Below are 13,176 nucleotides of genomic sequence, written 5' to 3'. Positions count from 1 at the left end.
TGGCCAATAAAGTATTCTAAAGTATGTGCATAGGTGAGGTTGGAATATACACTGATACTGTTAGTTGCAAGAGGAGGAGAAGCCTCAAAATGCTGCTGACATACCTATTTACTTCCCTTTGATATTTTATTTTGAGAATTTAATTCTGAGTTCCTGGATTGGATTGTTGATGTTCCAAAGAGTCTTTTTTTTTCCTGCTACAACCCCTCAATCTAAGTGCTTAAGGGTCTAGGTAGAAAAGAGCATAGCAGGTTTTCTACATTTTTAGAGAGTCCAAGGTTTGCTTTCTGTTACTCACAAGTCGACTCCCCAGTTCTGTCTACAAGGGTCTCTGCAACAATCAGGAATGACGGATCTCCCTGGGTTTCTTCTCTTACAGTGTTCTATCAGCAAGGACTGCTCTCATTTTGATGTCTTGAATTTCAGCTGCTACAATAGCCACATCCCTCAGGCTGGGGAATAAGGATGCATCTGATCTTACAAGACACCCCAGTGGTGATCAAATGTCATGTTCTACAGGTCACTGGATTCAAGGGCCTCTATGTGAGCTTGGGCTGTAGAAGCAATTAGGGGTATTGATCAGTGGTGAAATCCTCCACGGATTGCCACCGGTTCACTGCCTGTGCATATGCAGTATGTGCCAAGAGCACACTGCATGCACATGTGCAGTGCATGCTTTGCATGCACACATGCGCAGTGCACACCAAACACACTGGAAAAAGGAGGCTTAACAAGGTAAGTAGAACAGCGAGGGGGGGAAACAGCTGTGCCGCGCGATTTAGATTCACTAGAAAGCAGGATTTCCTGCTTTCTAGCAAATATAAATTGCGCGGCACAGCTGGTCGTCGGAAATACCGGTTCAAATGAACCAGTAGCTTTTTTTTACTACTGGTTCACCCAAACCGGTAGCTTTTATCACCACCGGTTCGCCTGCCCATTGGTGTCTCTTTCTGAACTCCTAGATCTCATTACTTGGGCATCTCGAAAGTCCTTTTTTCAAGAGGCAAATGGGCTTTCTGGTTTTTCTTTGAAGATGTTTCGCTTCTATCCAAGAAGCTTCTTCAGCTGAAGAAAAGCCAGAAAGTCCAGCTGCCTCTTGAAAAAGCACATTTGGGACAACCATGCCCTGGATGACTAAGACTCTCCATAGACATTACTTGGATAGTGGTAGAGAATCACAGCTATTGGCTCTGAGGAATTTCAATTGCCATGCAATGGAGTGAAGGTAGTTTAAGGAGAATGTAGGTATTGATGGCCACCATAGTAACCATAGGCTTGTCTCAGGTGATCTCAAGCAATGCACACAAAATGGTCGTATTTAGATCTAGGGTTTACTTTGGAGCAGTTGGCATGTGATCTCAAAATGAAGGATATTGTGATTACTTGTCTATCGTTATCATACTGTCTATCGTTATCATATGCGAACGAGCGCTTAGTATTACCTGTAATCTCCACAAGAACAGGGGATTGATTAGGATAGTCTACCCCAAATGTTTAATGTATCTTATTGGTTTTAAGCAGGTGCTTGCTGACTTCTAGATTATGACAGTTCTGAGGATGCTGGATGAGACTACATCTAAGCAGACTCTGTCTGTTGAATGCAGGGAGCACACTGATATATGGCAGAAGTGATAGTTAATTGCCCTGGCATAAATCCAAAGGTGAATAAAACTGAGCAGGAATATAACCCCAGGTTTATACCTATACTGTGTTGATAAAAGTGAAGTGTCATTATTTTTCCCTACATTGACTGCACTGTTAAAATGTTGTACAACAGCTCTGTTGATGTCCTTTTCCCTCTAAGGGAAAGACAAGGATAAGACATGTCTGCAGAACATTTTGCTGATTAATTTACCAAGTCTGGAGTTCAATGAGGTATCTAGGGTAGCATATTAAAGGTCATTTGGGATTCATTTGAGCTTCTGGATTTTGACAAAAAGGAGGATAGGGCATGCTGTAATATAAGCTCAGCTTCTTGTGAACTAGATTCTTGCCCCATTTTATGCAGTCAGGGTAAGAGACAGATTCATGAAGTGATGAATTGTTTTTTGGGAGTGGAGATAGTATTGACTACTTTAAGAGAAGCAGTGGTGCATTCCCTCCTGGAGAAACCATCTTTCAATCTAAGTATCTCAGACCTCCTCTGCCTTGTCTGCAATCTTCCATTTTTAGGGAATGTTTTGCAGATGTTGGTGTGATGCCTGTTAAAGAGGCTTCTAGATGAAGCCAATTAACTGATCTCTTCTGAATAGGATTCAGCTACGAGTATTGGATGGAAACTGCATCGATCACTCTAATACATGATATTTATCAGGATCTAAATGAGACAAATACATTCTTCTTGGTCTTGTTGATCCTCTCAGTCATGTTAATAGTATATTTCTGGACAACCTGGAAGAGATGCACTATTTTACAGTGGATCTGCTCCTTCCTCATGGGAAGTTCCAATTGGTGTCACGATGGAATGAGTGGCTGAGCACTTGACTCCTCTTCTGTGGAGTGCCACAAGGTTCAGCTGTCTCATGCGTGCTTTATGACTTATATATGACAACACTGGGACAGATCATATGTTGGTTTGAGGTGAAGAAGTATTAACATGCTGATGACACCCGATTATATCTACATCGCAGGCTGAATTAGAAGGGCTGATGAATCTTCACCAGGGATTTAGAGACTGTAAAAGATTTGACTGGAAGAACCAAGTTTAAATATTACAAAATGGGTGTTTTGAAAAAACACTGATCTCCTTTTTTTCCCCTAATGGCTAGTGGCTTCCCCTAAAATTCATAACCTAGATGTTCTTCTGGACTCACAATTTCTCCTTGATCAGTAGGTGGACTGGTGGTCAGGAGAAACTTAACCGAATTTGGCTGGTGTTCCAGTTGTGATCTTTCCTGGAGTAGGAGACGGTGAAGATACTCACAAGCTCATCATCCGATGTACAATTACTGCAATATGCTTCACTTGGGTCTCTTTGAAACTACTTGTAAACTACAGCTCAAGACATGAGAGTTGCTCTACTATTATACCATTGATTTTGTACTTGCTGCATTGGCTGCCAAAAGATTTCAAAGAACAATAAAAAGCACTGGCTTTTACTTAAAAAGCTCCATGTGGCATGTTCCCAGATACCTAACAGATTATTTCAATTGAATTGAATCTGCCCACTTTCATTTGCCCTCCAGGAAGTGACAGGTGTGGGATCTCAGGATTAAGATTTTGGGGGTTTGCACTGCCCCCACACTTTGTATTTTTAGAAGGACTGTTAAAAACTGAACTCTTTTCCTAAAATTCTGGGGTCCATTTTTAACAATTGTGGCACACTTACTCTTTTCTTAATGTCTATGAATTGTTGAGCTTGTTGTAAATATTAGATTATTAGAAACTCTGCAGCAAGGCAGCTTATTATTAGATGGATAACTAAGTACATATTTAGGAGTGTCGCACAGCTTTATTGTTTGTTTTACTGTGAGGTGCTTGGAATCATTAGATGGGGCAATATACTCAATACTGATAATAAATTCATTTTTTCTCACTCTAAATGCCAGGGCAATTAATGACAAATGCTAATGAATTCAGAAAAAGCTTATCCTACCTCTTCCTGGCCATCACAATCTGTATTTGCGTTATATGAAGAGCAACATAACCATCTACAATCGGCAGGGTATTGTTGGACTTGAACCAGCAATTTACCTATCTGTATGTAGCCATCAGACGTCCTGTGGTACTTGAATGCCGTTGCTCTTCCCTCCTGCAGAGCTTCCTTATCTGACTGGAGACTCTGTTCAGGGAAACAGACAATCTTTGCAAAAAGGCAGCTATAAGGATTTAGGCAGCCTGCTGTGTATACAGTGTGAAATGCTATGACAATAAATCACCAGGCAATACTTATGGCTTTAGAGAAAGAGAGCATTATTCTAACAGTCAGTGTCACTAGAAGAACTTTTTATGCCTTTCAAGGACTCATAAAAGACTACTGAAGGATACCGAATAAGGATCAGACTTGAAAACCTTTTTCTCTGCTATAGGCTATGCATTTAACATTGAGAATGAAACAGACTTGCTTTGAGATTTGCAATGTAGTCTCGGAACATTGGAATTTAGATTCTGATTATACTTTGCGATCCAAGATTGATAACTGGCTACAAAATAATAATCTGCTTTATACTCCTAACAATCTATGATGCCTTCAACATTCCAATACAGGTAACCTGTAGTCTTTGACTTACTGGTCGCTTATTGACCTTTTGAAGTCATGAAGTACCCCATCCCCAACCCGAAGGTTACGACCCAATTCTGAAGTTCCAAGGGCTGGGCCCTCCCTACCGTCATGTGACTGAATTTTGGGTACCTACAACCAGTCTGCATTTATGTCCTTTTGCAGCATTCTGCAGCCACATGAACTACAATTTACAATTCCAGTTTTTGGCAAAAATGCCTCATAGTAAACAAAAGGTTCATTTAACAATCATGGATCTGCTTAATGACCAAGGTGATTTGCTTAATGACTGATGCAAAAAATTTTGTCAGATCAAATTGGTCACGTGATGGCCCACTTTACGAGCATTATGACTTACAATCTTATAATGGCAGGATCCATTACAGTCATAAGTTCAGGGCTACTTGTAATAACTATGGATTCCAAAGCCATTACCTAATCTTAGGGAATCATAAATGTTGCAATATTGTATTTAAAAAAAAAACACTATTCTTAGACCCTAAAAGGACTAATGAGTAAACCAAAATAGAACCAGCAACTGAGACTCAGAAACTTTTGAAGGAGAGTAGTTTGAGTTCCATCATGGAGCTATTTTGGTGAAAGTGCTAGCCTAGAAACCAGAACATCTGAATTCTAGGCCTCCCTTAGGACTAAAAGCCATTGTTGGCTAAATCACTCTCTCAGGCCAACCTACGTTGCAGGATTGTCATTGTTGTGAGGAAAAACAGGAGGAGAAAGGAGCACTGGGAATGTTTGCTGCGTTGTGTTGACCAAAATATATAAAAAGACAAGATAAAAATCTAATAATAATAATTAACAAAAATATACTCAGCAAACTTACATCAAAGGGCAAAACTTCCACTGTTGTGTTGAATAGTTTGTCTTCAGGGTGTTCAATGTTGCCACTACGGAAGAAAAACCTGTGCAACAGGAATCAATAATGATTGCAGAGCCCCCACAGTGGTAAAACATAAAATTCATCTCAGCAATGACTTTGGCTGAACTCGATAATAACCATCTCTGTAAAGTATTTTTGAGAAAGAAAAATACTATATTGTATAAACAAACACGATACCACCAGTTACAGAGGAACTATTTGTCCATTCTCACAAATTAAGCACTCTATTGCATTTGAAAGGATCTATTAGCAGTAAGAAGCACAAATATCATTATGAAAGTGACCTTTTCAACTACACTCTTAAACTGAAACGGGAGAAACAGACATTACTGGAAATACATTCTGAATCCAGGACACATTGGGAAGAAAAGGGTCACAAAGGGAAATTGTTCCCACTTTTTTATTTATAGAGAGAAATTTAATTCAAAGAAATGTAAACAAATGGATTTCTAGAAATGACATTAATATTATTCCTATGGTTCCTGAAGATATACTTTTAGCTGCAGGCAAAGATAGCAGAAGCTAGCAAAGCAATGCACATCAGACAAAAGAACTGAGGAGGGATGCCCTAAACATAATGGAATTAGGCCAAGGCAGGGGAAAAGAAGAAGAAAAGATACATATTTCTGCAAATGATAGTCAATACCACTGTAGTGCAAATTCTTTGAAAGAAATGCTTTTGCAAATGCAGGAACATGCACAAAGCTCTTCTCTTTGAATCAATAAAGAAGCTGCAATTTACTCCAGGCTCACAGGGCTGCCTTCCATCTGCTTGCAGCTGTCTCTATAAGTGCACAATTCTTTTGAAGAATTTGCATATGAATATAGCATTGCAGGCTAACTTTGCCCACAGCCAAGTTTGATCCTGACCTGGTCAATGTTGACTCAGCCTTGCATCCTTCCAAGTCAGTAAAATGAGGCCCCAGATTGTTGTGGGCAAGATGCTGACTCTGTAAACTGCTTAGAGAGGGCTGTAAAGCACTGTGGAGTGGTATATATGTCTAAGTGATATTGCTATTGTTATTATGATCAACATCATCATCATCATCATCAGGATCAACATCATCATCATCCAATCCACTGAAGGTTCCATGCCTTTTCATTGAAGGTTATGGACCATGCTTCAATGGGCCAATATTGTTTGGTAGAGAGATGTTTTATGATTTCCCAGTCTAGGGCTGAAAGAGAGCAATTTGCCCAAAATCTCCCAGCCAAATTCTGTGCCTATGAGAGGATAAGAACAGAGTGTCTACCTGCTACTCCTCTACCACCTTAATCAAATCACCAGACAGGCTCTCAGTCCTAAAATATACAAAAAATACGAGATGCTAAGATTGAACTTAAGCAAAAGGAAAATCTCAATCATTTATTGTCTGACAAAATATATTTTTCAAGGGATATTTGTCCTTTTAAAACTGTGCCCTCAGTAATATTTTTATCTGCAGATAATGCTTGAATCTGGACCCTACCAGCCTCAACTATGCTAACATTTTCAGGAGGACAACACTTTTAAGATATTTGCAGAAACCCCCCCCCCCGAGAAATTATGTCTGTATGGAATGAACCAACAGTAACTGTTATCCCACTATTCTTTCAGACAAAGCCAGTTTGTATAACAAAATTAAAGAAAATCCTACGGTAATACAAGAAAACTTTAATAAAGGCAATAATTTTATAATCTAAGAAGCCCAAAAGGGTAGAACAAAGGAATGCCACTACACAAGTGGAGGACTTAATAGTAATTCTTCTACTTTACTTCCTGGTTTCCTGAAAGATTCTTGCTTCCCTGAATCCTGCATAGATCATAGGAATGGATTCTAGTGATAAGAGTGGTGGATATTTCTAATTCTCCACCTTTATTGAGTTGGTTGTCTATGGCCTAGAAGCCTTGTTTAGAATGATTCATTCCTTTGTGTTCCCCCCTTCCCTCCCCCCCACAATAAAACAATATTTGTGCATACACCTCAGTGAGAATTTTGGGCAACATTTTGGCAGTAAGGTTGCTCAAATTCATCTAAGGCCTTTATTCTGCAGGATCTATGGTGATTATAGAAGTAAAGTCTTGCGGCATGGCCTGAGAGGCGATGATACCATCTTCCTTGAAGGAGGAACTAATGCATCCCATCATACAGAAACACTTCCTTCAACTGGCTGTGTAATACAACCACCATACAGTTTCCAAACTTTCCGTTAATTACTTCAATAAGAGTGTGTTGCACAACTCATCTTTCTCTCTTTCTTTGGATGGGGAGAAATAAGTTGAAGCTGAATCCCAGCAAGACTGAGTTTTGCCAGATATCATCTGTGTTTTACTCCAGTGATAACTCTGGTTCAGGTAGCATTCATCCTTAAGGGAGCAGGTACATGATTTGGGGGTTCCCTTAGAATCACAGCTGCTGTTGGATAGGCTGATGGAATCTTTGCCCAGCTTTAGCTGATGTACCCTTCCTGGAGAAGGTGACTCAGGCCTTTGCCCTCTCCTGGAGAGATTAGTGCAGTGCACACTACATGGGGAAGTCTCTAAAGATTACTTAATAATCACCATTGGTACAAAATACCAGCCCATGTGTTACTCATAACATCTGTGTTGCAGGCAATGCATTCCTTGTGAATAGCCTTCTGGATACCATTCAAACTGCTGGCGTTGATCTACAAAGTCTACATTGCTTGGTATTCAAGTACCTGCTTGACCATCTGTCTCAAAAAGCTCCTAATCATCCAGTGTGCTTGTCCTAGGGGACCTGACTGTAAGTTCTTGCTCATGGGAGATTCAGTGGGAAATTTGTGCTTTTCTGTGACAACATCACCCTTCAAAACAGAGATTTTCCCCAGAGATTTGGATAGTCCCTTTGCTTCTAGGCTACAGCAGGCTTTGAAAGCAGAACTATTTAGAAGAACATGAGGGTTGGCATTGAGTCTTTGGATACTATTCATATTTGCTGTAATGTTATTATTAATATTTAATGTTATTGGTTGATTTACTATGTTCATTTTTGAGGTATTGTTATGTGTCCTGATTTTAATTGTGCAATGCTACGAGTCTTTGGGAAATATGATAAATAAATAAACATTATTTGCTTTCTGAAGCCACAATTGTAATCTATAGTTTAGACAAATTTCCCTAGGGATGGTACAGCTCAGCATAGATGCCACTAAGGCCCCATCTGTTATGACTACTTGCCAAAATTCAGACTGAAGAATTGAAAATAAATTTAATGTTGAATTAGGCACACAGGAAAGGAAAAACCATTCATGAAGTCCTTCAACAAGGTGAAGGACAAGAAAGGCTTCATTGTGTTATGGCTGTACCGAAAACAATTATACCTTCTTTGAAAATAGTACATTTTTGCATTTTGTATGCATTTTGGGCAGAAGAATAGAATAAAAACATTTCTTGCAATATCTTGAATCCTTCCCCCTACTGCAGGTCTGTGTCTGCCCAGCAGCTTCTGATCATGTTGAGTTAAGATTGTAGAACTTCACACACAGTTATTTTTGGATTTCAAGAGCCAGACTCATCTAATGCTAAGCTAGTCTCTCTCACTATATCTCATTGTTATATTTTCCAGAAGCACTAGGGCAGTTTTATCATCTGGGGAATCTCCAGATATGTTGGACTGCAACCTTCACTAACTCCAAAGGTTGTGTTAGAGACTGTAGGAACAGCATTCCACCATGACTTGGGAGTCTAAGAGTATACTAGTTGCTTCACTATATATTTTTAGCAGTTTCAGTATGTGAAAAATAACTCAAATTATGAGAAAATATATGCAAGATAAAAAGACCCTAATCAAGGCTCCTTAGTTTCAAGTAGCAATTACTGCTTTCATATAAAAGAAAAAATACACCAAGCAGCAAGCTTGGAGGATGGAAAGCCAAAGTGATATGAGCACCACCAACAAGCCAGATGTAGAGCTGTTATTATATATGTTGACCTCAGCAACACTAATGTATGCACAAAAATGGAAGGACACTGCTATGGACGAATGGTTGTAGAAGTTGATGGAGTTCGCTAAAATGGCAAAATTAGTGAATGACATGCAATCTGCTATACAGTTGAATTGTCTTTCACCAGAACAAGGGACTTTCAACCATAAGCTAAACTTTCCCATTCCTTGCTTCCCAAAGCTGTCGAAGCTTACCGTTCAACACGGAGAGGCTTAAAGAAGCGAAAGCGTATAAAGTCGCCCGCTGTGGGAGTAAATGCCCAGAAAAAGTCTTCTCTCAGGTAGGCTTTCTCCAAGGAGAAGTGCTGGTAGGTTTTCAGGCTTGTGCTCACTTCTGCAGGAGGGTTCACGTGCTCTTTCCGAAGAGACTGCTTTCCAAAATCTTTGTCCTCAATATACAAGATAAAAGGAAAACTGAGATGATTTCCTTGAGGAACATACCCTTTTTATATTACACATCTGTGGAAACTATCTCCTACCTGATGCTCTGAAAGGATTTTAAGGGACAGATTTAACATTTTTCCCCTCCCAAATCTTTATGACTTTATACTGTATATTCATTATTTCTTTTGACAAAAGCATTATCCAGCCTGTTGGTAAGATACAAAGCCTTTACTTCGTCTTTTAGTTTTCCTCCTCCTTTGCTCTGCATGGCCAATCTATCACCAACTTATGTCTTTCTCTCTGCATATCACCACTGACACATATCCCTGCACAAAGGGTGAATTTCTGCCATCTTCGGTCTCATGAGGGCTGTTCCTTTTTTTCCTTTTGAGCTATCATAGTCATAATCTTGAAAAAAGGCACCAACAAGGCAGCTTAAAAATGCTTTTGATATAACATGGAATTGGGTCTGTAGAAATCCTCAACATTAACAAATGAAAGAATGTTGAAGTGTTCCTTTTCTCACAGGCACTGATCTACTACTAGTAAAGGAGAAAGTAAAGGGGGAAATTTCAGTGTATATTTACTGTTATATTTTCTTTTAATTCTTATGTGAACTACATTTTTAGGAAAAAATATATAAATTGAACTAAAATAACTATTCCTTCATTAATTAAATCATTATACAACATAAAAGAAAGAAGCAGCACTCACAGAACTTCCAAAGTTCAGGTATGGATAAGATGTATAAGCCCAAATCAGGGAGTTCTCAACTTATGATCACAATGGAGTCTAGAATGTCAGTCGTCAGTCACTGCAGTTGTAAGTTGAGGGACTATGTGATCAATTTTACATCTGTTTTTATGATGGTCATGAAGCAAGTCATTGTGGCCTTTAAGCAAATCCAATCTCCCAAATGGTGTGGGGTTTTTTTTGCCAGAAACCAGCAAAAAAACCTTAACAAATCACAGTCACATGACCATAGATCATTGCAAGTGGTCATAAAGGTGAGCTGGTTTCCAAGCACCACAAACACCATCATGTAAGTGGGGGTGGGTGGGGTATGGCAGAGACAGCAACTCTAACTTGAAGGATAGGTCTTAAGTAGCTTTTTTGAAGTCTGTTGTAACTTCAAATAGTCATTAAATAACCAGTTGTAAGTTGAGGACTATTTGTATATTAGAACCCTTCATCCTCTCTCCAGCTTTACTCTCAGACTTTATACTGTGGTGTTAAGGCTTTGACAAATGGCAAAATACATAGCTAATTAATTTATCCTAGCCTCTCTCTCTTTTTATCAAAGTGGATAAGCTCCTATTCCTTTGACTCTTGACCCGATGCCTCTTTTTACTTTCTGAACCATTTACAATTTGCTCCATATTCTACTTTCTCTTTACAGAATAGCACAGGTGGCCTTTACTCCCCAGGGAATAGATCTGTATCAGGCAGCACCTGTTTTTCCAAAACTGCTTCACATATTCAAAACCCATTGCATTTTATACACAAACCTATTAAGGTACATCTAAACTATGTATGCACATGGATATACATACCTGCTAATACAGATTTACAAGTAAATTTTATTTATTATTAAACACATTTATATGGCCACCCAACCTCACACATAGGTGACTGCAGGGGAACTGAATTACATCAGGGCTTTCCTGCCCTCCCGGAAGTTATTTTTACTTTCAAAACATTTTTCTCCCCCCATCCATCTTGAAATTGGCTCCATTCCTCGACATCTAAGATGTTTAGCATTACAAGATTCCTCGCTGGAATCAGTTTTGGTAAAAATTTAAGCTCAGAGGGGAAAAAAATACTGCAAGTCTGCCAGTGTGAAGCACAACTAGTTCAGCCAGATTTTGGTTGTCTTCATGCAATCTACATTCTTTTACTCCACCTGAGCCACTTTCAGCAATGCAGGGAATAAAAGCAAGAACTTTTAAGGTAGTTCTCACTTAACAATCTCATTTAGTTGGAATTGGGATTGGCAACTTGATTGTTAGGCAAGGTGGCTGCTAAATGAAACTAATTGTACTTCAACTTTCCTTTGCTTTACAGACCTGCAAAGGTCATAAGTGGGAGGATTGATTGTAAAGTTGCTTTTTCATTTACTGTCATTTCAAAATGGTTGCTACATGAGGCAATCATTTAATGAAGATTACGTATACTGCTTGTATAATTCAATAGCTAACATAAAGCAACAAACATTTTTTCTGCCACTTGCTCTTTTCTAGCTCCCCTTCTCCCCTCTCTCATTTCTATAACCGTGATGTTCTCTACTCACTTTCAACTTTTGTATTTTACCAGCCAGAGAGGAATGGGTTCCTACATGTTGGAAGAGCGAAGGCTTGAAGCGGATTCTTAGGTTTGCCTTCTGTCTATCACAATGTTTCTGGGGGAGGAAAAAAAACACAGCAGGAACTAAACTTTTAATCTTTCCGTTTTGAAGAACAAAGCACAGAATGGAAAATAGTTTATTACTTTCACTTAGGTTCGTCTTTCCTTTCCCCATCTTGCAATCCGACCCCACAGATTCATGACAGTACTAAACCGGTTTATCCTCCTCCACTCCAAGTGTGGTGAAATGTTATGAACACAAATATATTGCAAAAGAAATGAGTATCTTAGAAAATGGTTAGGTCTATCTTCATTGGGACCCAGATGGTGTGGTTGTTCCAAACAAACCTTAACTCTTCCTTTCACTTGCCATCTCAATTAATAGCTATTTTTAACAGCTGTATGTACTGAGGTCAACTGACCAACTTGAATTGCAGTTAAAATGAAAATTCCATAGAAATCCCTTTAGGGATATTTTAATACTAGAATATTATTTTAGTGTTAAAATGCACCTAAATACATACACAGTTTTTCAGTTCAGATAAGATTTCAACCCTGTTACCCCGAAAATAAGACCCAACTGGAAAATCCTAGCATGACTTTTCAGGATGCTCGTAATATAAGCCCTACCCCCAAAATAAGCCTCAGTTAAGATTGTCAGCCAGATAGATGCATTTAATACCATATTTTCCCCAAAATAAGACCTAACCAGAAAATAAGCCCTAAGGCGTCTTTTGGAACAAAAATTAATATAAGACCCGGTCTTATTTTCAGGGAAACACGGTATAAAGCTCTTAAGTTGTTGATTCACTTTTGATTTCTTACGTGGATATTAAAAAAGAATTTATTGTTAATTTTCAAGGAAAAAATTGTCAGGGTTGTCAGAAGATGGATAGTGGAAACAGAAAAATCTTTGACATCTGTAACCATTTAGCTGGTATAGACAGTCTCAAAAATCTGTTATTAATTTTTGGGATTATTAAGTAGCAGTTTAAAAAGATTAACTACTATATTTCCTCCCTGTTTTCTTGCATATTTTGAAAACAACCCTTTGACATATTTTCCATTTGCCCCATTCAAGAGATCCAAACTTTCTTATAACTGATTAGATATAAACTTTTCTACACCGTTTCCTTTTTAGTTACCTAATTTACACACACACACACACACACACACACACACACACACACACAGAGAGAGAGAGAGAGAGAGAGAGAGAGAGAGAGAGAGACGCACACACACAAATTGAGAATATATTAGGATATACTTTCCCAACTGAAATTCCTAGCATAAAGTTGTATAAATTTTTCAACCTGAATGACTATTGAAACCTGTTAGGAAAAAATCCAAGGGATATTCCATCTTTAACCTTAGATGGGGTCACA

At 38.7% G+C, this 13,176-nt stretch overlaps 1 protein-coding gene across 1 annotated transcript in view; it reads right to left on the bottom strand.

Moving 5' to 3' along the window:
• Positions 1 to 13,176, bottom strand: part of MGAT4B (alpha-1,3-mannosyl-glycoprotein 4-beta-N-acetylglucosaminyltransferase B) — a 119,858-nt gene that overhangs the window by 5,216 nt on the left and 101,466 nt on the right. Inside the window, exons 10-13 of the mRNA XM_070937237.1 lie at positions 11,739 to 11,846; positions 9,260 to 9,453; positions 5,061 to 5,139; positions 3,694 to 3,781 (exon numbers count right to left, since the gene is read on the bottom strand). Coding sequence (XP_070793338.1) covers positions 3,694 to 3,781; positions 5,061 to 5,139; positions 9,260 to 9,453; positions 11,739 to 11,846 — 469 coding nt within the window. The remainder of the gene's footprint in view (positions 1 to 3,693; positions 3,782 to 5,060; positions 5,140 to 9,259; positions 9,454 to 11,738; positions 11,847 to 13,176) is intronic.

This window comes from Pituophis catenifer, unplaced genomic scaffold (assembly GCF_029215685.1).
Source record: "Pituophis catenifer annectens isolate HBS135680 unplaced genomic scaffold, rPitCat1.0.hap2 SCAF_2, whole genome shotgun sequence".
NCBI lineage: Eukaryota > Metazoa > Chordata > Lepidosauria > Squamata > Colubridae > Pituophis > Pituophis catenifer.
The sequence above is the reverse complement of the archived record's forward strand: the minus strand, read 5'-3'. Positions and strand labels throughout refer to the sequence as shown.